The 23,606-nt window shown below is 35.7% G+C and overlaps 1 protein-coding gene across 2 annotated transcripts in view; it reads left to right on the top strand.

Moving 5' to 3' along the window:
• GRIA1 (glutamate ionotropic receptor AMPA type subunit 1) overlaps positions 1–23,606 on the top strand; it is a 352,588-nt gene that overhangs the window by 230,362 nt on the left and 98,620 nt on the right. For both annotated transcript variants that reach the window (XM_074212568.1, XM_074212569.1), the window contains exons 9-11: positions 49–159; positions 896–1,102; positions 6,372–6,742. In XM_074212568.1, coding sequence (XP_074068669.1) covers positions 49–159; positions 896–1,102; positions 6,372–6,742 — 689 coding nt within the window. The remainder of the gene's footprint in view (positions 1–48; positions 160–895; positions 1,103–6,371; positions 6,743–23,606) is intronic.

Genomic DNA, 23,606 nt, shown 5'->3' with positions numbered 1-23,606 from the left:
TAAAATAGAATGTCTTCATTGTATTTTTTACTATCTTTTCTTTAACAGATTGGTTACTGGAATGAAGATGACAAGTTCGTCCCTGCAGCCACTGATGCTCAGGCTGGTGGTGATAATTCTAGTGTCCAAAACAGAACATACATTGTCACAACCATCCTAGTGAGTACCTAGACTTAGAGCAGCAATTCAATAAGCATTTATTAAGTACCTAATATGTGCTGGGGTTACAGAGGAAAGCAAAAGACAAAGGCAAAAGTCTCTGCTCTCAAGTAGCTCAAACAATGATGTACAAATAGAATAAACACAAGATAAATTGAACATAGAAGAGAAAATTCAATAATCTTTAAGGGAGGGTCAGGAAATACTTTTTATAGAAGATAAGATTTTAGCTGGGATTTGAAAGAAGAGTTGTCTGACTATGACTTAGGTCTGGATGGGGGTTAAGCTTAAGGGTAGGAAAAAAATCACAGGACTTGCTAGCAGATCTAGAGACATTTTACCAACTCAGCAACTAGATATTTAAACAAATTGCTGGAAGTTCATAAGATTTCAAGCTGGAAGAGATTTTAGAACTCATTTAGCTCAACCCTCTCGCTTCATGAATGAGAAAACTGAGACCCAGAGAAATGAAATTACCTAACTCATATTTTACAGGTAGTAAACAGCAGATTCAGGACTCCTATCAAGAGCTTCTATCTAATTTTCTTAGCTTTATAACAAACTGCTTCATCTGGGCCTCAGTTTTTTAATATGTTAAAACAAAAGAATACTGATGATTGTATGCCTTATAGGACCATCATGAAAACAAGGGAGGTTAAGAACAGGAAATTACTTCATAAACCATGAAATTTTTATTGCCCAAAAGTGATTTCTCTTTCTTTCTCCCCTTTTCCAGGAAGACCCTTATGTGATGCTAAAAAAGAATGCCAATCAGTTTGAGGGCAATGATCGCTATGAGGGCTACTGTGTGGAGCTAGCGGCTGAGATTGCCAAACATGTAGGTTACTCTTATCGACTGGAGATTGTCAGTGATGGAAAGTATGGTGCCCGAGACCCTGACACAAAGGCATGGAATGGCATGGTGGGGGAACTGGTCTATGGGGTAAGTTCACCAAGGACTTGAGTGAGTTTGAAGCCAATAGGTGAAACAAGAATTTGTAAAAGGTAGCTGATACCTTCTAAGAATTATGGGCCTCTACTTCCTGCTGATAGGGCACTCATGAGTCAACTTTTTAGCTTACACAACCAATCACCATATTCTGGAATGATTTTAAAGCAGAATGGTATGGTGAAAAAGAACAATATCTCCAGGACCAAAAAAAAAAACCTAACTTCAGATCTTACCTCTAATATTCACTGCCTGTATGACCTTAGACAAGTCACATAACCTCTATGGGTATTGGTTCCCTCATTTGTAAAATGATGGAGTTAGAATAAATGATTTCTGAGGTTCCCTCCATCTCTAAAGCCATGAACATCTAGGAATTTGGTTCATTAGACTTAATATTGAGAACTGAGTCTATCAACATCACTTTTTATATGACCCCAAGTAAATGTTTTTCTCGTGCTCAGTCTCAGTTTCATCATCTATAAAATGTGGGTAAAAATCCCTATACTTCTATACTCATAGAATTGCCATGAGAATCAAAGAAAATAATGGATGTAAAGAACTTTATAATCATAAGGCACTAAATTCATATATAGCATGATCATTATTTATAAACACGTCCATAGTCTTATTCTTAGAGTAAGGGCAACTCAAGAGTCTTTTACAAATAATTCAATGGAACAATGTCTGGTAAAGCTCTAAATCTCAAAGAACTCTGCATTTTGGCTGCTCCTTAGAATCCAACTCTGAAGTTAGTGGAGTAGAAAAAGTATCAGGTTTGGAGTCAAGTGAAGTAGTGAAGTAGGTTTAAATTTCCATCCTGCTACTTTCTGCTTGAAACTGTTTATCTTCCTATTTCCTCATCAGTAAAATTATGAGGAAAGGGTTTGGATGATATGATCTCTACAGTTTCTCCAGTTCCAACACTGTGTTCTGTATTTCAGCTCCAGAAAGACTTTTAGCAAAAAATGACCTTCTCTAGAAGGGAAGCTGATGTGTTCTTTTAGTTGCAGCATCATTTTAATTGTCCAGGAAGAGTCCATTTCCCTAAAATAAAATCGCTTTGAAAGTTAAAGAATCTGTAGATAATACAGTGGATCAGTCTACATGAAAATGAATCAAATGTTTAAATGAGTGGAAATCATAATTCACATTTATTCTATAAAAAAAGATTTTCAAAACATTTTGCTCACAACTACCCCAGGAGGTAGATAATACATTTATTGTTATCCCTACTTTATGGATGAGAAAACAAACATGGAAAAAGTCCATTAACTTGCCAATGGTCATAACAGCTAATGGGTGTATCAGACTAAAAGATTATTGTTCCTCTCACTGTCTAACAGAAGTGTCATTTCTTTTCCATGATATTCTTTGATCAACAATTGATGACTTATTACAATCATAAATTTGAGTTTTTTCTTGGGGACTAAGAGAGATAAACTAAGATTAATACTGTATTTCCTCTTCATCTCTTACTTTTTGAAACATATTCTCCTCAAGGTTTTACTCAAGTGCTACCTTCCACCATTTTTGTAAAACCTTGAAATATTACCTTTCACGTGGACTACTGTGCCCCCAGTTTTATGCAAATAAAATTTGAAGAAAAGGTGGCAGAAACTCAGCCTCTTCTTAAACAAGCACAGCACTTTAGCAAAGACTTCAAGTATATTGATTAAATGTATTTCTCAAGCTGTGGATCACAGTTGGATCAGATATATCTCCAGCATCTGTCAAAACTAATCCTCATAACTGGGCCATTGTATTGGTATGCTAGTATAAGTGAATGAAGCTGTCATCATGGTCAAGGTTTTTGTTTTGAAAGCTGATATTGTGACATCTGGCTATGGACATCCTTTTGGGTTTCTGAGTCTGCAAAGTTCTGGAATGTCCTATGATGAAATACCCTATAGATTCCTACAGAAATCTTTCCACTACACTTCTCCCCATGAGACCTAATACAAATGATAGCAATGTATAGAGGATTTCCTTAGATGAGCCTAAGGGCTGAATCTCAGCCTTTAATACTACCATATTACCAATAACTAGAACTTGCTCAAATCCCCAAAGGTCACAGCAAAGAAAAGGATTGGCAACTGGGCAGACCCTTCTGAATGGTTGCTGACACTTATGGGAATTTAAAAATATTGGTTTATCGAGTTTATCCTATCTTATGGGAATTTAAAAATATTGGTTTATCCAATTTATCCTGTCTTATGGGAATTTTAAAATATTGGTTTATCCAGTTTATCCAGTCCTCCTCTTAACTGGATTTTCATCTTACTTGAACTTTTATTTCATATCTTTTCTTGACCAACAGAGAGCTTCCTCTGAATTTCTTCAAAGACAAAGATTTCTGGATGATCAGTGAGTGCTTGGTCCTGAATCATTTCCATATTGATTTTGCCTGCTTTTCATAGCAGTTTTAATTTAATAATGAGTGCTTTCCAATTCACAAAGCACTTCTCTCCCAACAGTAAGCTGAAGTGGGTAATGGGATCATTTTCCTTCATATTTTTAAGCCTAATATTCTGATACTCATTTTTAAGGGGAGAAAACCAAGACTCAGGGAAGTAATATGACTAGTCTAAGGTCTTGTAATTCATGGATGAATGAATTATAATTCAATTCAGTACTTGTTTCACTGTCATAAGGTATAGAGAGGAAATGGTATTAACATCAATGATAAGTCAGGAATTGAAAATTCTCAATATATTCGCTTTATCCAGTCCCTTGTGATATCTCATCTCTGCAGTTTAATCTCCACCTATTTTGCCAGTTTTATTTCATATAATTTCCCTATATAAATGTTACATTTCAGCCAAACTGGATTACTAACCATTCTCAGAACTTGGTACTCCATCTTCCATCTATATTGGATATTCATTCAGTTTGCTTCCCAAGTCCAGGATGTATTCCCTCTTCATCTCTCACTTTTCAAAACATATACTCTTCAAGGTATTACTCAACTACTACCTTCTACATGAAGCCCTTTTTGCCTTGTCCCTCCTCAGTTTTTCTTAGAATATACTTTTAGGATTACTTACACTCTTTTCCTAAATAGAAAATATTCTTCTTGAGGTCAGAGACAGTTTCATTTTGTTCTTTGTGTCTTCAGTATTTATCACAGTGATTTACAAATGGGATATGCTTAATCCATGCTTGTTGCCTTGGATCTCCCCCTCCCCTGGAATGGTGAGAGCAGTGAAAGAAGATGAGATTAAACAGAGACTTTAATGTTGGTTATACAGATATCATTTCTGCAAGATTTAATTTTTTCATCATTCATACAAAACTTTGATGGAGTAGAAAGACTTATCTAGGAATCAAAAGAATTAGATATTAGGTCTGACTCTTCCACTAACTTCTTGTCAGGCTATATAATCTTGGACAGGCTATATAATCTCTCTCTGAGCCCACTTTCCTCATCAATAAATGAGCTTCTATTATATAACATCTGAGGTCATTTCCAAGTTTTTTTCTGGATATCTAAATTAAGTTGATATCTGTTTTGTTTTTCTAAATTTTATTAGTCTCTTATTTTGTATATCAACTTTATTTACAAATATGTCCCTTCTCCTCTCCCCTACCCTAAGAATAATTCCTTGTAACAAAGAATTTTTAAAACAGTTAATAAAACTGACTAGCCCATCAAATTTGTCTGATGGTATTTATGTTCTGTGCCTATAGTGTCCCACTTCTGCCCAGAAAAGGGAGGGAAATGCATTTGTGTCAATTTTTTCTTTGGTACAAAACATGATCATTATATAGCACTGTTCTGATTGTTCTTTTTCTCCATTTGTATCATGGTATCCATGGTGAATACTATTTTACTGGTTATACTTATTCTACCTTAATGTGTCTTTTCATAGTTCTCTGTATATTTCATATTCATCATTTCTTAGAGCTCATCAATATGCCATTTTATTCCAATATTACAATTACTTTATCCATTGTCTAATTGGCAGATATCAGCTTTGATTCCAGTTCCTTGTTTTCAGAAAAGCCATAGGGCATAGATATTACTGGATGACTTTATTAGACCCACTTTTCCATAAGAAAAGAAAAATAATTTATAAAATCTATAGACTGCTTTATGCACAGATAATGAGTCACCATCATTGAAAGTTTTCAAGAAGAAACTGAATGGCCACTTGTCAAGGATACTATATGAGACTCCTGCATGGGATAAGAAATTGGAACATGTACATCCTAAGGTCCCAAATCTGATATTCTGTGAGATATAAATAGGACAACACTGATGGTGGAGTTAGTAACTAATCCAGCCTTTCTGGAGAGCAATTTGGAATTAAGCCCAAAAGACAATAAAACTTTACATACTCTTTCATGCAACAATAGCACTACTAGGCCTGTATCCCAAAGAGAAAACCAAAAAAAAGGGTAAAAAAACCCACATGTACAAAAATATTTATAGAAGTTCTTGGTGAAAAATTGAGGGAAATTTTTTTTTGGTTTTTGCAAGGCAATGGGGTAAAATGACTTGTCCAAGGTCACACAGGTGATATATTAAGTGTCTGAGGTCAGATTTGAACTCAGGTCCTCCTCCTGACTCCAGATCCAGTGCTCTAACCACTGTGCAACATAGCTGCCCCAAAAAATTGGCAATTGAGAGAATGACCATCAATTGGGGAATGATAAACAAAATGTGGTATATAAATGTTTTGGAACACTATTGTCCTATAAGAAATCATGTGGGGAAGGACTTCAGAATAGCCTCAAAAAGCATGTATAAATTAATGTTGAGTGAAGAGAGAAGAACCAGAAGAATATTAACTAACAGCAATACTAAATGATGATCAGTTATGATGAACTTGTTCATTTCAGCAGTCAAAGACAATTCTAAAAGACTTGTGCATTTAAATGGAAACCTAAGCTTACTTTCTTCAATTTTAAAAGGTTGTCTTATGTATTGTCTTTTTTCTCTCTAATTTTTTCCCATTTTGATTTGATTCTTCTTTAATAACATAATTAATATGGAACCATGTTTAGCATGGTTATACATGTATATCCTGTATAAGACTGCTTTCTTTCAGGGGAAGGGGGAAAGGAGAGAGAAAAATGTAAAACTCAAAACCTTGCAAAAAAATATTATTGAAAACTACCATTGCATGTAATTGGAAAAATAAATAGAAACAAGATTTTTAAAAAGATATAAACAAAAAAGTGGAGATAAGAAAGGAGCAAAGCCAAGTTTTAGAGACCTCCTTATTCCAATTAGATTTTTGTTTCCTTTTTCTTCCAGAGAGCAGATGTGGCTGTGGCCCCCTTGACTATCACCTTGGTTCGGGAAGAAGTCATCGATTTCTCTAAGCCTTTCATGAGTTTGGGTATCTCTATCATGATCAAGAAGCCCCAGAAGTCCAAGCCAGGGGTTTTCTCCTTTCTGGATCCCCTGGCCTATGAAATTTGGATGTGTATCGTGTTTGCATACATTGGCGTGAGCGTTGTTCTCTTTCTGGTCAGTCGCTTCAGCCCCTATGAGTGGCACAGTGAAGAGTTTGAGGAAGGACGTGACCCAGCAACCAGTGACCAGTCCAATGAGTTTGGGATTTTCAACAGCCTCTGGTTCTCTTTGGGAGCCTTCATGCAGCAAGGCTGTGACATTTCACCCAGGTTGGTAATCTTTTCTCCATCCTTTTACTAATCTACCCTGCTAATCCCTTGGAATGATTTCCTCTAATTCAGTGTTCCGGATTGGGTTTTGTTTTAACTTCTCAGCTGAAACTTTCATTAAATTTCCAGTTAGACATGGGGATTATCCACAGCATAATTTTCTTATCAGTAATATTGCTGGGCCACCTTCCCTTGATGACCTCAGAGTACAAACAGAATATCATGTTCACATAAGCCAAATATAACAGAGGCAAAGCTGCTACCAACAAATTTATATTTCATTATCTGTATTTTCATATTTTAAAACTTCCTAAAAGGATGGAGTAATAGTACAATGTAGCTTTACATTCCTTTCCTTATTTGATCTTCCTGTGAGGCAGGAAGCACAACTTTTTCTGTTTTTGTTTTTGTATTTAGATTCGTTTTACAGATTTGATCTTGGATAGCCATAATGAGCAAGTGACTTCTTCAAGGTCACTCAGAAAGTCAGTATCAGAGCCAAGATCTCTTGTCCAAATCACTCCAGTAGTGGAAAGAAGCATGACTTTGGAGTCGGTAAATCTGGGTTCAACTCCTACCTATTTCAATAATTCATTGTAGGACTTTGAGGAAATCCCTTCCTTTTATCGACCTTATTTATTTAATAACAACAATCTCTAGCATTTATTTAGTGCTTTGATATTTACAGAATACTTACATATTATTTCATTTGATCCTTATTCAACCCAATGAGAAAGATATTATTATTCCATACAGATAAGAAAATTGAATCTGGGAGACACTTGTTCAAGGTCACACAGTTAGGAAGTGTTTGAGTCAGGATTCAAACTCAGATCTTCCTCACTCAAAGCCAACCATTCTATCCACTGTATGATCAAGCTACCTAGGGAATTTAAACTAGGTTATCTCTTAAGGTCCCTTCCAACTCAAACACTCTTTGGTAATTGGGGCGAAAACTACTTGTGAAGTCAGAGGACTTCAAATCCAAGCCCTGCCAATCAATGCCAGTGTGACTTTGGGAAAGTCACTTAATCTCTCTAGATATTAATGTCTTCTTGAATAAAATAATTGAATATTGTACTTGATAACTTCTTACACACTATGGCCTTATGGATAGAATAGTGCACCTGGAGCTAGTAAGATCAGGATTCAAATCCTGTCTGACACTACCTTCATGACCCTTGATTTGCTTATCTGAGCCTCAATCTCCTCTTCTGTAGAGTGAGGGAGCAGGGAGTCCTTGACATAAAGGACCCCTTAGGCTTATTTCAGTTCTAGATTTCTTATACTTTGGTCTTTCTAGTGTCTTCTTTATGACCCTATGATCCAATAATTCTATGGTATCAGGCCATTTATGTTCTTTGTTCTATATTAAAAGATACTTTGCAGGTTTATCACTTTATGATTTTACAACCAATGCAGGGATATTGTCTCAAGAAGGCTCCTATAAAAAACATAATTTTACTCTGCCTATACATTTAAATAAATATTAATAGTGCTAATGCCAATTCTTTCAGACTCATATTTTCAAGGTGCCAAAAGAAAAGGGAGAAAAACATAACTTTCTGAACTTCTGTCTATGCTAATGTTGGAGAATCTCTCCCTTAATTAAACTGTTCAAACCTTGAACTTTCAGAGCAAATCAAGGAGAAAGCAATTTGATTTCTCCCTTGCTGTTGGCCAGAACTGCTGACTGAAACAGAGAGAACAATGCTTTAAGATTTTTATTCAGGAATGCCTTTATCCTTCTCTACCATACTTATTTTAATACCTTTAGGAGCTTCTGAAAGTTCTACCCTCTCCCCCTTTATAAAACTCTGTGAAGTGACATAATACAATAGTTCAGGTTTTGGGTTCCATCCATTTAGAGCTAAGGATTAAACTTGAAGCATAAATAAGCATTTGGATGGAAAATCTGGTGGGACTGTCTGAGTCAACTGTATATAATCTATATTTTAGGGCAGTCTGAAGCAGTTGTTAGGCACAGAAATTTTGAGTTAGCCCATCCCCCTCCCTCCAGGCAGGTAAAGTATTCTTATTTCCATTTTAAAAATGAAATAGTTGAGGGTCATTAAATTTCATATAAATTGTACAAAATCACTCAGTGAGTGTCAGAGGAACCAGAATCTAGCTTCACTTGCCCCTCCTTTTAATAATTTATTTTTCCCATTTTACCACACTGCCTCTTTATAAAATCATTCACTTGGTTCCTGTAGATATTCATCAGAAAAATGATATAGATAGATAGATAGATAATTAGATGAAAGTTAATAGAAAGGAAAGGAGGCAGAAAGGCAGGGAGGAATGAGAGAGAGAGGGACAGGAAAATTGGAGAAGGAAGGAGGGGAGAAAGAAAAGGAAGGAAGGGGAAAAAGGAAAGGAGGAAGGAAAGAAGGAAGGAGAAAGGAAGGAAGGAAGGAAGGAAGGAAGGAAGGAAGGAAGGAAGGAAGGAAGGAAGGAAGGAAGGAAGGAAGGAAGGAAGGGAGGGAGGGAGGGAGGAAGGAAGAAGGAAGGGAAAGGAGGAAGGGAGGAAGGAAGGAAGAAGGAAGGGAAAGGAGGAAGGAAGGGAGGAAGGGGAAAGTGAGGGAGAGGGAAGGGGGAAAGGGAGGAAGGAAGGAAGGAAGGAAGGAAGGAAGGAAGGAAGGAAGGAAGGAAGGAAGGAAGGAGGAAGCATTTATTCCATGCTTACTACATATCAGACACTGTGCTAAGCTTCAGGGATACATATATAAGAAAAAAAGACAGCCCCTTCCTTCAAAGAACATACAAATTGGGTAAGACAAATACAAGAGGGTGGCTGAAGAGAAAGAATGGTGTGATATGACTGGAAAGCAGTATAAATGGAGATTGAGAAGGGAATTTTGTCAAGAGAAGTTGGCTTGTATAAATGACTGTTAGTGTTAATATGTCTTACACAGACTCATTCAAATTGGATTTACCTACAGGCCTCTGATATCCTTTTAATCAGTCTTTGTGAGCTCAGGGCCAACCAGACCCAGTGGATGGTGTAAAACAAGGCAGAAAGCAAGCTTTATATGCTACAGGATCAAGTCTTTACCTGTTCTGACTAGTGGTGCTCTTTCTGTTTCTTCAACCACCTGGACTTATTCTAGTACCCTGATAAAAAAGATACATGATCTTTAATGAATCTGTACGTTTCTAAGAAACAAATACCTTATAATTTTAAGTGTCTTACACTACTCCCAGATTCTTACCTCTGTACATCAACATTTCAATCACAGTCATGAACAATGGAATTTTCTCTCTCTCTCTCTCTCTCTCTCTCTCTCTCTCTCTCTCTCTCTCTCTCTCTCTCTCTCTCTCTCTCTCTCTCTCTCCCCCCCCCCTTTTATTTTAATTTTTTTGTTTTCTATTGTATATACAGCCCATAGTCTCATAGTTGCTATGGAATGTATATGAATTTAAAGGTCAGTCGGCCATTGATTATGAGAACAGGTGTTTCTTATTGGTCAGCTTGTTCCCATAGTAAATCACTTAAGTTGCCGGGTAAATGCATTGGCTCAGGGAGGCAGGAGATCTACTTACAAATGTTCCAGAAGGATCACCACCTCCTCAGGCCAGGATTTTATCTAATTGGGAATAATTAACTTCAAAAAGTAAAGATAATTCCTCTGTATTTCAGTATATTTCTAGAATGAACAAAGAAAGGTCTTCAAGTTGAAATAATGATTTCTCCTTGTTCCTTGACTACTCCCATGGACTATAAAAACGAAAACTACCCTGAATTATATTGCCTCCCAAGAGTTATGTGGCAATGACTATGAGAACTTAAGGAGGAGGTAAAAATAAGCAAAAATGGTCCATCTTTAGCCCCCCTATCTCTCAGGAAATTAATCTTCAAATGAATAGAAGAGTCATAATAACAAGTTACCATTTCTTTATTCTTACAGAATATTTTACATCCTTTACTTTATTTGATCTTCAAAAATAGACCCATGAGGCAAGAAATGCAGATATTGTTCTATATGTTTTACAGATAATAAAGATCCATTTTTTCCAAGGGGAAATGACTCCCTCAAGTCACTCAGCAAGACAATGTCAGATCCTGGAGTGGACCCCAGGTGTCCTGATTGAATCTGTACAGTATTCTTTCCATTAAACCTTGCAGCCTCTCTTCTTTAGCTCATCAAAAATATCACCAAGAAACTCTCCAACCTCCTATATATCAATTTTATTGGCCATGAGGTATCATCTGCACACCGTCTGTATCCACAGTTAGCTGAGTGTTAAGTCCCACAATTCAGATGCTACTGGCTGGGTGCTCAGAGAGTTGACATTTGCAGCTGCTGCCTGCTGATTTATCTCCTGAAAGGCATACAGAAGTTGGCTAGCCTGTTCTAGGGATGGACACTCATTTACTTCCTTGGAATTTTGGATGGACATTCATCTGGTTTTTCTCTTCTCTTTTATTTTCTAATCTCCACATTGGCACCTATTATCAGAGTAGGAAGAGAGAGGGAATAGCAATTTTCTCTTTTGCCTTCTGTGGATAGAGGTCTATGGAAACAGGTAGAAACTAGTCAGTTGATGAATCTAAAATATTTCTAAGTGTTAGTTGCTGGGAGGTAAGAGGAGGGAAAGAGAGAGAGAAGTACAAAAACAGGCCCCTATTCAAGGAGCTTACAATTTTTATAAGCTCTGACTCACCTTCCTCATTCATACCATCAAGGTTTGAGTCAGAAGCCCTAAGCCTAGCTCTGGTACTTATTAGCTAGGGACTCATTTTACTTATCTGTAAAAAAAAAAAAAAAAAAAAAATGAGTATGACTCCCTGATTTCTAAGACCCCTTAAAGCTGTACATCCTATGATTTAAAGGCAGCTAAGTAGTGATGTGGATAGACCACTGAACCTGGAATTGGGAAGATGGGGTGCCTCACACACTTACTATGTAACCCTGGGCAAATCACTTAACCTCTTCATGCCTCAACTTCCTCTTCCATCAAATGAATATAATTTTAGCACCTACCTTACATGGTTGTGGTGAAACTCAAATGAGGCAAAATTTTACCTCACATAGTAAGTAGTAAATAAATGTTTTCCCTTTCCTTTCTTTCCCTTCCCCCCCCTCTCTAGCTCAGAGAAGGTGGTTGGCCAGAACTGCTAACTGAAACAGGGAGAAAACTGCTGTCAGATTTTTATTCAAGAATGCTTTTATCCTTCTCCACCATACTTATTTTAATACATTTAGGAGCTTCTGAAAGTTTGTGGTTCTTTCCACAAATTATTCAGTCTGGCACCTAAAGCCTTCCAAGACATGACCCCACCCTACCTTTCTCTGCCTTTATCTTCTCCATCTATTCCACCCTTCAGCCAAATTTGCAGTACTCTTATTTTCTCAAAATGCCATAAATCTTCCTGCTTACATTCATTCCTTTAGTCATGTCTTTCTACTAAATCCCCTCTCTGTTCTCTCTACTCAGAGCCAAACTGAGTTTTCAGTTCCTACTTATCTTTCAAACCTGTTCTAGTCACCCCCAATATGGAAGTAACCACCACTAAATTTGGGTAATCTATTGGTATCTCGTGTGTGTACTAGCCACATTCTAAGTTAACTGTGCATCTTAACCTTTCACAATCTCGGAGCTTCATAATTATTCTCCCATCAGCCCAGTACTTAGCATAGTCTTGAACATAGTAGACACTCTGTGGGTTTACACACACATATATGCATATAGGAAAACTTAGCAGAGGAGAGGAAGACAAAGATTTGCTTTTAAGTATAGAATTTTAATAGGCAATGAGGAACAGAAAGGGTTTTACAGAGAGAAGACTAACCTGTGCAAAGACATGGGATAGTAAAACACAAGCCTATAGAGAACTGGATTTTGTTGAGACATCACAAATTTATGTCATGCTTCTGACACGGTGATGACCACAAGGACATCCAAAGTTATTATTATAGGCAAGCTCATAAACTGTTGATCACATTGCTGACCCATGAATATTGTACCAGATTTAAGTTAGAAGACAAAGTATGGATAATAAAAAAAAAACTAGTGGTATAGTAAGAGCTAGGTCAGAAGAGCTGAACTTCAGGGAGATCAGGATTCTTGTCCTAGATTTGCCACTAATTTGACATATGATCTTAGGCAAATCACTTCCTTTTTCTGGACCTCTTTCCTCTTCTGTAAGACATGGAGGTTAAATTAGAGAAATTTTTGGTTCTAGTTCTGATATTCTGTGCTCTAGAATCCTTTCCAACTCTAAAGCCCCTTCTATACTTTCCAAGTCCTCTGTGTCATATTTGACATCTTTGGATACACTCCTGTTTCCCTAGGGCCATAGCTAGAACATTCTGCTTTGCTGAATTCTCAGTCATAGCACCTCCTGACTACTATTTTTCATGGTCTCCCACATTGCTACATGGCATATGATGTCTCAGTAACTGAAGAACACCCTGTGCTGGTAGATTATCTGGTGTTGGAGATTCTGATTAGCACCTTCATTGCTACTATGAGGAGTCATTACTGTGTGATATTTCTGTTCTTTAAAAAAGGAGGAACAGTTATTTTTTAGCAGTAAATTGAGCATATTGAGAGCCCAGTAAGTATCTGAATGAAAAGAGTCTTTTAAAATCTAAACAGATGGTTTCATAACTAAGACCAATGAAACATTATCTATGTAACTATGGACAAGTCATTCCCTCTCTAGGGAACTCAATTTACTGCTCTATAAAAATTAGCAGTTAGAGAAAAGCACCACTGCATAATTGTTGTCCTTCATTCTTGAAGAGGACTAAAATGATATCACTGTCTTGGGAAATTGTTGCTGAGTGACTAGAAAGATAACTTTAGAGTCAGGGAGATCTGGGTTCAAGTCCTACCTTTAATTTTTATTTATTTTTAGGTTTTTTTGCAAGGCAATGGGGTTAAGTGGCTTTCCCAAGGCCACACAACTAGGTAATTATTGAGTGTCTGAGGCCAGATTTGAATTCAGATACTCTTGACTCCAGGGCCAGTGCTCTATCCACTGAGCCACCACCTAGCCACCTTTAAAGTCCTACCTTTGATAATTATTCTGATACTGGCTGTTTGTGTGACTCTAGGTCCTTAAAGAGAAATCAGGGTTTGTATAATTCTTAGATGCTCCTACACCGATAACTAAGTACACAGCTTTTCAGCATCTGACAGAATAGAAGCAAACTTGCATTCCATCCTAATCTCAGGAGAAACATGAAAGTAGATAAAATTAGTACAAGATGTTAATGCATTCATGTGTCACCTCAAAAAAACCTTTCTCATGGTGCAAATTCCAAATGGAGTGGGAGTGGTCATTTTTTCATTGTTTTATGAGGACATCTTTACCACTTATGCCAAATGTCATCACATTTCTAAATTTTTTCCTCAGAGAAGGCTGCATAACAAAACAATCAGACTTAGCAGCTTTGAGACACAGTGTATTTGTGGAGGATTTAAAACTAGAAAAAATGTAATTAGAAAAAAAATTCTATTTCTTTTATATAACTATGTACAAGATAAAGAGTTGGAATAGAATAGAGGTTTAAATGATATTCAAACAGCACTAGCCTAGGAATCAGGAAACCTGAGTTCTTGTCACCATTCTGAATGTCACAGTATAAGACACTTCATGACTTAAGTTTCATCCTCTATTAAATGAACAGGATATAAATGATTTATAAGTCCCTTCTCATTTTAAAGAGCTGTGGTCTTTACTCTCTAATTTTTCCCTTCCAAAGTCTCTTCCAGCTCTAATATTGTTTTCTATATTCTAAGGTTTTGTCTAGCTCTGAAATTCTAAGATTTTATGAATTTCTGAAATAGGTAGAAGAATATGGAGGGCAGATCTTACTAGGAATGAGTGTATTTTCTGGAAAGACTGGAACAGAGAAAATCTAAAGCCAAGAAATATGATTTGATATCAACCTACATCCTCTGTCTTTCCTAGACATTTATAAAAGCTCTTCTCTAAAACCTTCCCCTGGTTAAGAGTAGCATGGAAATGAACTTGAGTTCTTGAAAATCTTGCCAACAGACCACTAACTCTAGTGGGTCCTATAAACCTAGGAAGTTTTTTTATGGACCCAATGATTCACTGTGTCTCTGGCTCATGAAGATCCCCTTAGTTCCTAACCTTGGAAAGGCTAATTACATCTCCAGGATGGATGAATTAATGAATTAAAAGCTTTGATTAAGCATTCAATATATGCCAAACACCATGTAAAGTACTGATGATACTAATACAAAAGAAAGTTATTTCCTATTTACATTACCTTACATTCTAATGGGGGGAACAGCAAATCTTGGGAACTAGTGGCCAAAGGAAGTAGTTATGAGTCTGGAAAAGAACAAAAGATGATGAGTACTGAATAATATGCCATGGCCTTATTAAAATAAGTGATGGTGCTGCTTTGATTGTACTTCTCAGAAAAAAAAATAAGTGGAGGTGGAATGAGTGTGACATGTGTTGGAGTGTTGTAAAGTTCCCAAGTTGAAAATGAGACTATATGATCTCCCAGGGAATTTCAAATCAAGTAGATAAGCACCTCCCAGGCACAATCTCTGGAGGGCCAGTTGGGGTAGAAGAACATATCCAAAATGAAGAAGCATAATCTCAAATAGTCAATTGTAGTTTTCAGGGGAAGAAACATGAAATCATCTACTCTGGCATGGGATGGGTTTTGAGGGGGTCACCAAACTTATAAAATCATAAGTCTTTGGCAGTGTTGAAATATAGAAGTTCAAGGTTATAGTCCATAAAGACCATAATCCTCATTAGCATACCTTTGAGCTGTGTTAGGACTTTCTTTAAGTTACTTAAACAGTAGAATGCAGAATCTTACAGAGAGTGGTAGAGGTTATAGGGTGAGGGAAAAAAATTCCTTTGAAATTAACTCATAAGGGGAAAAAAATCTATTTTTGAAGAAAAGACCAGGTCAGAGGAAAGAAATAATTTTCCCAAGAATCCAAAAAAAAATGGTTCTTGCTGACCCCTAAATATGATGAAGACTGCAGGTGATATCCACATATTTTCAAAAAGATTGAAAAATGAAAATAATCAGGAATTACATGATAGTCTAAGTTATGAGTCTTACTCTGTAGTAAATGTATTGGGATATTTCATAATGAGATAGTGACTTAGTCATAAATAACACAACCCAAGACTAAAATAACAGATTAACTGAGCTTGAGATATATTAGAAAACAGAATATTAAAGGTCATATGGAATCCTAGAACACACCCTGTAAAATGACATTTTTTGGAAGGATGCTATAATAAAATCATATTTAAAGTTCTTAATATCTAAGTTGGAAAGAATCCCAATACCATTGTAGAAATGGGTTTTTTTGGTCATTTAGAGTTTGGTTTAATTCCTAAGACCCTTTGCAATTCTTAGTCCTTACAGATCACTTTAATCTATTCATTTCATTTTACAGAGGTTAAGTGATTTACCCAAAGTAATACAATAGGAAGAACAGAGCTAGGATAGAACCTAAATCTTCTGAGTCTAGCTCTATTTACACTGCATTCCCTCATACATACCTAAGACTTTGAACTAGCATTTTCTTGATACATTTATAAGTGAGGTGAGGCAGACCAAGATCCCTATATTACTGCTTTGGTACTAATCTCTTTGGGAGTTTTTGGAATTTTCATTTTCCTGAGACTCCCTTCTCTAGAAATGTCTCCATTGTGTCATTATTGAAAAGTAAAATCAGTCTTCTTTTAAATGTATTAACAGTGACATTTCTATGCAAAGTTTGGCTCTTCATCTTGTGAATGTCCTGTTCTTTTTGCCAAGTACTGTGAAATATTCAGTATTTGAGAAGAATAAAGAACTCTCTTTTTCTCATAGCAAAACAAATACATAAACACTCAACGCAATGAAAAAAGAACCATACTGGCAACATTTGAAAATTTCTATTTAGTGAAACCACTCTCCTCCCATCATATCCAACTTATAAGGTACCCCATATGTACTCAACATTGTTCAATGTAAAAAGGATTATATAAAGAAATTTTTACAACAAAAATGTGATAATGTGACCTTCTTGAACAAAGACACAAGGCCACAAAACCCATATGAATCAATGAGAATATGACAAATTTTGAAATTGTGTGCTACTTGTGGTAAAAATGATATAAAAATGTTATAAAAGAAACATCATAGAAGACCTGGTTCTTGAGCCTTATTTTGAAAGATAGATGATTGAGGTGTTTGAAACAATGATTATCATAGGCAATGTCTATTGGTGGTCACAATGACCTCACTTCAGGTCATACTTTTGACACATATTTATTCATGATACTGGGCAAATCACTTAACCACTCAATACCTGAAGAAACCATAAGATTCTAAGTTTCTGAACAGTTGATCTAGTTCATTGGTGGAAGGAACTTGCTAACCTGAGGAACTTACACTGATGAACTTAGTAAGTACAGAGCAAAATCATATTGATAAGGATGATAGCTCTTGTTTCCATAGTAATTTTCATTGTAGATTTTGCATTTGATGAAGTAGTCAATACAAAATCACCGTAAACTCTTATACAGAGAAATATTATGATGAAAATTGTATTTTAGTATTGGTCTGAAATTGGGACTTCAGAAAAGGTTGGCCATAGGACCTAGGACATTATAACAATAGAGCTATAAAGTGATTAGGGTCATAATTAGAAGGTAGTAAACATAAATTTGGAGATAAAATTCATTATCTTAAATAACATTCCAATGGCAGGAACAATTCAAAAGAATTATAAAATTTAGCCCTGGAATGGTTCTTCAAAATCATCTTATAAATCTCTGATTTCATTTTACAGAACTAATCCAGAGGAAGAGAAGTGACTTATCCAATGTCACACAATAATTAAGTATCAAAGCTACTCAGGATTTTAACCTATGTTCCTATCTCCATAACCATTACTCTTTGTACAATACACACAGCCTTCTTAAATCAGAACAAATTCAGTCATGTAATTATTTTAATCTTCATGGTAACCATTCAGGATCACTATCAGGTCACGTGAACTCAGGACAGTGACTTGAATAGTTATAAGATCAATTTTAAGCCAAAAGAAAGAGGTCCTTTTGAAGGATGGAGGTAAGTTGACTGAAATCCCAATTATTCAAAGTGATTAGTGACACTAAAGACAGGCACAGAACTTTGGTCAGAGTAAGCAAAACATAAGAACTGATTGGTGGAGAGGTACAGGAACACTGCCTTGAATTGTATAGTCAGCTCTGACCAAAACTTCTAACTAAAGAAGTTTCACTTTTATCTAACCGAGATTTCTTGATCCCTGCACCAGAAAGAAGGACTATATTCTGAAGGGATTGTGGATCCTTACAAAGCCCAGATAGTTCGAATAAAATAGAAACTCTGACTCACAATTGTGACTTCCTCCATGATCCTCAATATATCACAGTGTTATCCAGAGCATGGGCATGGCCCAGAACTAGAAGACTTCATACTGACTAGACAATCATATCATTAATAACTGAATATTTCCTCTTTTCAATTTTCTGAGAACATGAGAGATGGAAATAGATTGTATTCTTGTTTTGTCATTAGCTTACTATTGTATGACCTTCAACAAGTCACTTGACTATCTCCAAAAGGAGACTTCTGTTAAAGGACCATTGGATAAATTAGTCCAAAGAATCAGTAATTATTAGTTGGAAGTTACACCATCTAGTTGAATCCCTCTTATTTTAGAGATAAGTAAACTGACATCCAGAATGCTTAAGTGATTTGTCCAGTGCTCTGCAAGTTGTACGTAACAGAAGCAATGAGATAATATTTATAAATCACTTTGATTGGGGCCCAACCTTCTAATTACAAAATTGGTGTTCTTTCCATTCTACTATACTGTCTCATAGATGACTATTTGATTTCTCAGATGCCTAACCGATATTTTATTTTCTGAGGTTCTTTTTAACCCTGTTCCAGCTTCATTCAAATTGATTTAGGCAATATATCCATCTTCATAAAATATTATACAATGGAAGCCATGTAAATACTATTGCTTTGGTCTGTTATAGTATTCACTTGTCTAGGAGCACATTCCCATTCTACCATTCTATGTACCTTCCAAGTTTTACATTTTCTGCCAAGTGTATAAAGTTAACTTTATTTCCTGTTTACTAGCTATTGTCTAAGAAAATGACATCTAAGACCTACCACAAAGGACTTAAGGAACTTTGGAGTTAGCTGACTTGTGACCACTGAGATGCTATGACCACTCTCCAGACAGAGAAGGATGGGATTTGGAAATCTAACCATCTTCTGGAGAAGTGCCAATTTTGGTCATAACTATTTTCCCAACAATTCTCCGTTTTCATCTCTAAAACATTAGAAATTGTTCTCTGGAACATTAAAATAGAATTTTGGTATAATTAGTAGAAATAACACCTCTGGCAGCAAGATTTTAATCCTGGGGTATTTAATTTCTCTTCTCTGAACCTCAGTTCTCACATATGTAAAACAAAGCTACTAATAAAAATTTACTTACAATTGTATGTATGCATAAATATGGGTATATTCATGTAGGTATATACATATATATATACACACTACTTTAAATCTTGTTAAGTACTTCAATTGGGATATTAATAATTGTGATACCTTGCAGCAGTATTATGAGGATCAATTGATTTAAAATGTTTTGAAACAACAAAGCAGTATTACAATGAGCTATAATTGTTGTAATAGTTATTGTTACCATTTTTACCTTAATATTCTGTCACAGAAATTTTTGCACAATAGCACTGATTCATTATGATAGCTCCACAACCTGAAAGATCCTGAATTTACTTCTCATGTTATATCTAGTAGAAGAAAAATAAACAACAGAATGAGCAAGATTTTATTTTTGATTCTATTATCAGCTATCTGTGTGATCTTAATCAAGTCACTTAATCTCTCTATCTTTGTATCCTCTTCTGTCCAATACAGGAAGTAATCCCCTAGTGCCTTCTAGGATTTCTGTGAGGGTATAAAAATAAAATCATGGAAATGCAAACACATTAAAAAGGGGAAATTACAATTTATCTGGTTGTATTGATACTAAATAGAATAGCACAGAAAAAGAGTATTGAATTTGAGATCAAGAAATCTGGACTCAAACCTTTTCTCTGATGCTTATTAACATGGACAGTTCACCTCATCTCTCTGAGCCAGTTTCCTCATTTGTAAAGTAGAAAATTTAAAACTTGTGTTCCTTGCCTCATAAAGTTTAGGAAAATGCTATACAAATCTCAAGTTGATATATAAGTATGAGGTTTCATTGCTATTGTTACTAGCAATGACATGAATCACCATAGAGAAAGCCAATTACATTAGGTAGGTTTTACGGGATGCAATATGGCTTAGTGAAAAGAACACTGAAGTTGAAATGAGAAGACCTGACTCAGCAGCTTACTCAATGTGAGAAAAAGATTCCCTCCTTTCTTTGGATAGTCTGTCTCCTTTATAAAATAGGGATGATCATACCAGTGCCCACCTTATTATTATAATCAAAGGGAACAAGGATGTTGAAAGGCTTTACAAAGAGTGAAATTCTATAAACAGTAAACCCTGGATATGAATTCTACTGATTATTAAAATGATTCCCTTACTCTATTTTAACAATAAAAATGATGGCTTAAAAGGAGAACAGTAATGATAATAATCATTTTTTGCATGTATAAAACTTTATACTTTTTGAAAAACTCTCATTCATGATCTCATTTGAACCTCCTGGCAACTATTTTTTCAGTCAAAACATTATATCTTATCAGTACCCATGCACTTTGGGCAAGGAATCCACAGGCATGGTAAAGAATACCAATTTCATTTATTTTATTATGTCGGAGCCATGAGCAGGGAGCTTTGGAGTTGCAGTCAAAAGCTAATTGAGATATGTTAGGAAGAGCAAAATGATTTACACAATCTTAAACCTACCATAGTATTCCACAGCTGCCAGCCAGAGAATTAAAGAGAAAAAAGAGAGGAAGCAAAAAATGCAAACACCAGCATCCATTTTTCACTGTGTAAAAGCAATTCATTTGTGAATAATCTTAATAATGACTTACATTTTTTCATCACATCATATTACATAATAATAATAGCCTGAGTTTTATAGGGCTTTAAGTTTTGCAAATATTATCTCATTAGATCCTCACAATACCTTGGGAGGTAGGTGCTATTATTATTATTATTATTATTATTATCCATATTTTACAGACGAGGAAGCTGAGGCAGGCACCAGTTAAACAGAATTACTCAGCTAGGAAGTGTCTCAGGTCTTCCTTATTCTAGTGTAATGTTCTGTCTTCTGAGTTACCTAACTCTCTTCATTAGCTCTTTATCCAAACTATATTATCTCTTTATCCAAAATTGGAAAGGGATATTTCAGGAAGTGATAGGTTCTTAGTTCTAATTCTTCTTTCACTGCTTAACTTAATTTAGAACTTTATTAAATGTGATTTTACATGTACAAACTGTATCAGATTGTTTGCCTCTGTAGGGAAGGGATTGGGAAGGGAGGGTGATGGAAAAATGTGGGACTCAAAATCTTATAAAAGGATAAACATTGAAAACTGATTTTCACTGTAATTGGAAAAGAAATAAATAAATCCTTTTCACTGAACATCTTCAAGTTAAAGTTGGATAGATAGTTGTTTGTTAGGAGGCAAAGGGGATTCTTGTCCCTTCAATGCTGAAATTCCAAAATGGTTATGATTTCAGCAACAACTCTATGAAAAGTTATCTGATTAATCTCATTTTAACATATAAGTTATCTGAGGCATGGAAAAGGGATGTCACTTCGCCCAAAGTTTCACACTGAAGAGCTTAGACTCCAACTCAGATCTGCCTCCATATTTAATTTAATAGTTTCCTTCCCTATCACATTGTTAAATGGCTTAAAGGAGGCTATAATTCAATAAAAAGAATGGTGAATTTAGAGTCTGAAAATGCAGGTTCCAGTTATCAGCTCTTGCAGGTACTACCTAGATGATCTTAAAACAGTCACTTGCCCTTTCTAGGTGTGAGTTTCCTTATCTAAACAATGAGATGACTTAAGTTCTAACTTAAGTCTCTGGTCCTTTGAATATGATACTGTATTCTTAGCATGGGACCTTAGTCAGACACACAACCAAATTCAACTCCACTCTCAGACACTTACTAGCTATGTGCCTGACCATGTCACTTAACTATAGCTTGCCTCAGTTTCCTCATCTATATAATAGGGATGATGATATCTCCCTCCCAGGGTTGTTGTGAGGTTTAAGTGAGATAATAATTATAAAATGCCAAATCCAGAGTTTGCCATATAATAAGCATTAAATAAATGTTAGCTATTGTTACTATTATGAATACTATTTATCAAACACTCACCAGGTTACAGATACTGTGTAACTATTAAGAATAGAAAATAAGGCAAAAATCAGTAACCCCTGCCTTCAAGGAGATCACAATCTAAAAAGTAATAAAAGGAAGAAATATATTGTGTATATGTGGGGGGGAGCACTGAACTAGAAAATAGATCTAGATTCCAGACTTCACTGCAATACTTGGTTGTCAGTTCACTTCTCCAGGTCTCAATTTCTACATCTGTAAAATTAAGGACTATTTTGGGAAACCTCTAAGTTTATGAATATAAAGTACTTTGTAAGTGTACCATGCTACAGGCTACATTGTCTCTTTTTCCTTCATGTGAAAGCTTTTTTTTAATCCATGAACAGGGAAAGGCAGTGGGAAGTAGTAAGTAAACTGTAAAATTTAATTAAAATTCATACAAATTAAAGAAGCCACACAAATAAAAGACCTTTTGCATATAAAAATATGATTAAATTTTCTCTTATTGTGATTCATATTTAATATTAATTAAGGATATGATCGTTTAATATTTAAAGGTGGCTGAATCCAAAAAATGTTTTAATGACTTGCCCTTAGATTCAAAGGATGTGATCACATTTCCAATACTTTAGTATCAACAGGAAGTCTGTTTTTAGATATTGACTTTGATGCCATGAAACACAGTTCTCAAGAGTGATATCATGTTGGAGTTCTCCTAATTCCTTAGTCTCTCTGTGGCTAAGAATCACAACAAATGCCTAAGAACATAACGAACCCTCTAATCCTATATTAATCAACCATCCTTCCTATCAACCATTTAGCAATCTTTGCACAAAATATTCAACTGGGTATATAAGCAAATATACACTAACTGGTTTTGAACTGAACAAGACAAGGAGCCCCACCATATCCAGATTGGTAGAAACTTCCAATGAATTCTTTAGGGGAGAACAAAATTTTCCATTAGAAGGCAGAGAGAATTATGTCAGACTGTCAGGGAGTTATAGGGATCTGAAATTGCCTAGTCTAACCCTTTGTTTTACAGGTGAAGAAACCGAGATGAAGAGAGGGAGTAACTAGCTTAGATCTCATGGCTATTTGTTGGTAGTTGTGAGACTTGTTACTTCCGATCAAGTGTTCTCTAGGAAATCAAATCAAAGTGAATAACAGTATCTTTCATATTTATTTTTGTTTAGAGTACAGAATGTTGACCGAAATCCTGCATAAACACTTACCTTTATCATGAAGGGTGGAACCGATGGGTTCTTGAATACTTAATTTTGGCATGAAGGATGGAAGTGATGGGTTCTTGAAGGCTTATGCGCTAGCAAAGTCCGAATTCTGTCAGAGCTTACTTAGTAAGAAAGACTCTTCCTAGCAGTGTCTGTAATGAGAGGAAAGACCAGTCTGTCTTAATGTAGGGAGGCTTAGTACCAGAACATTGGTCATTAAATGATTGGCTACCTTTTTTTTTTCAGCCAGTTTTAATGGGAACTAATGGGAACTAATGAATATTTTTTTTTCCCCCCAAGGCAATGGAGTTA

The sequence above is a fragment of the Macrotis lagotis genome, chromosome 1 (assembly GCF_037893015.1).
Source record: "Macrotis lagotis isolate mMagLag1 chromosome 1, bilby.v1.9.chrom.fasta, whole genome shotgun sequence".
NCBI lineage: Eukaryota > Metazoa > Chordata > Mammalia > Peramelemorphia > Peramelidae > Macrotis > Macrotis lagotis.
This window is presented reverse-complemented; position numbering and strand designations above follow the sequence as displayed.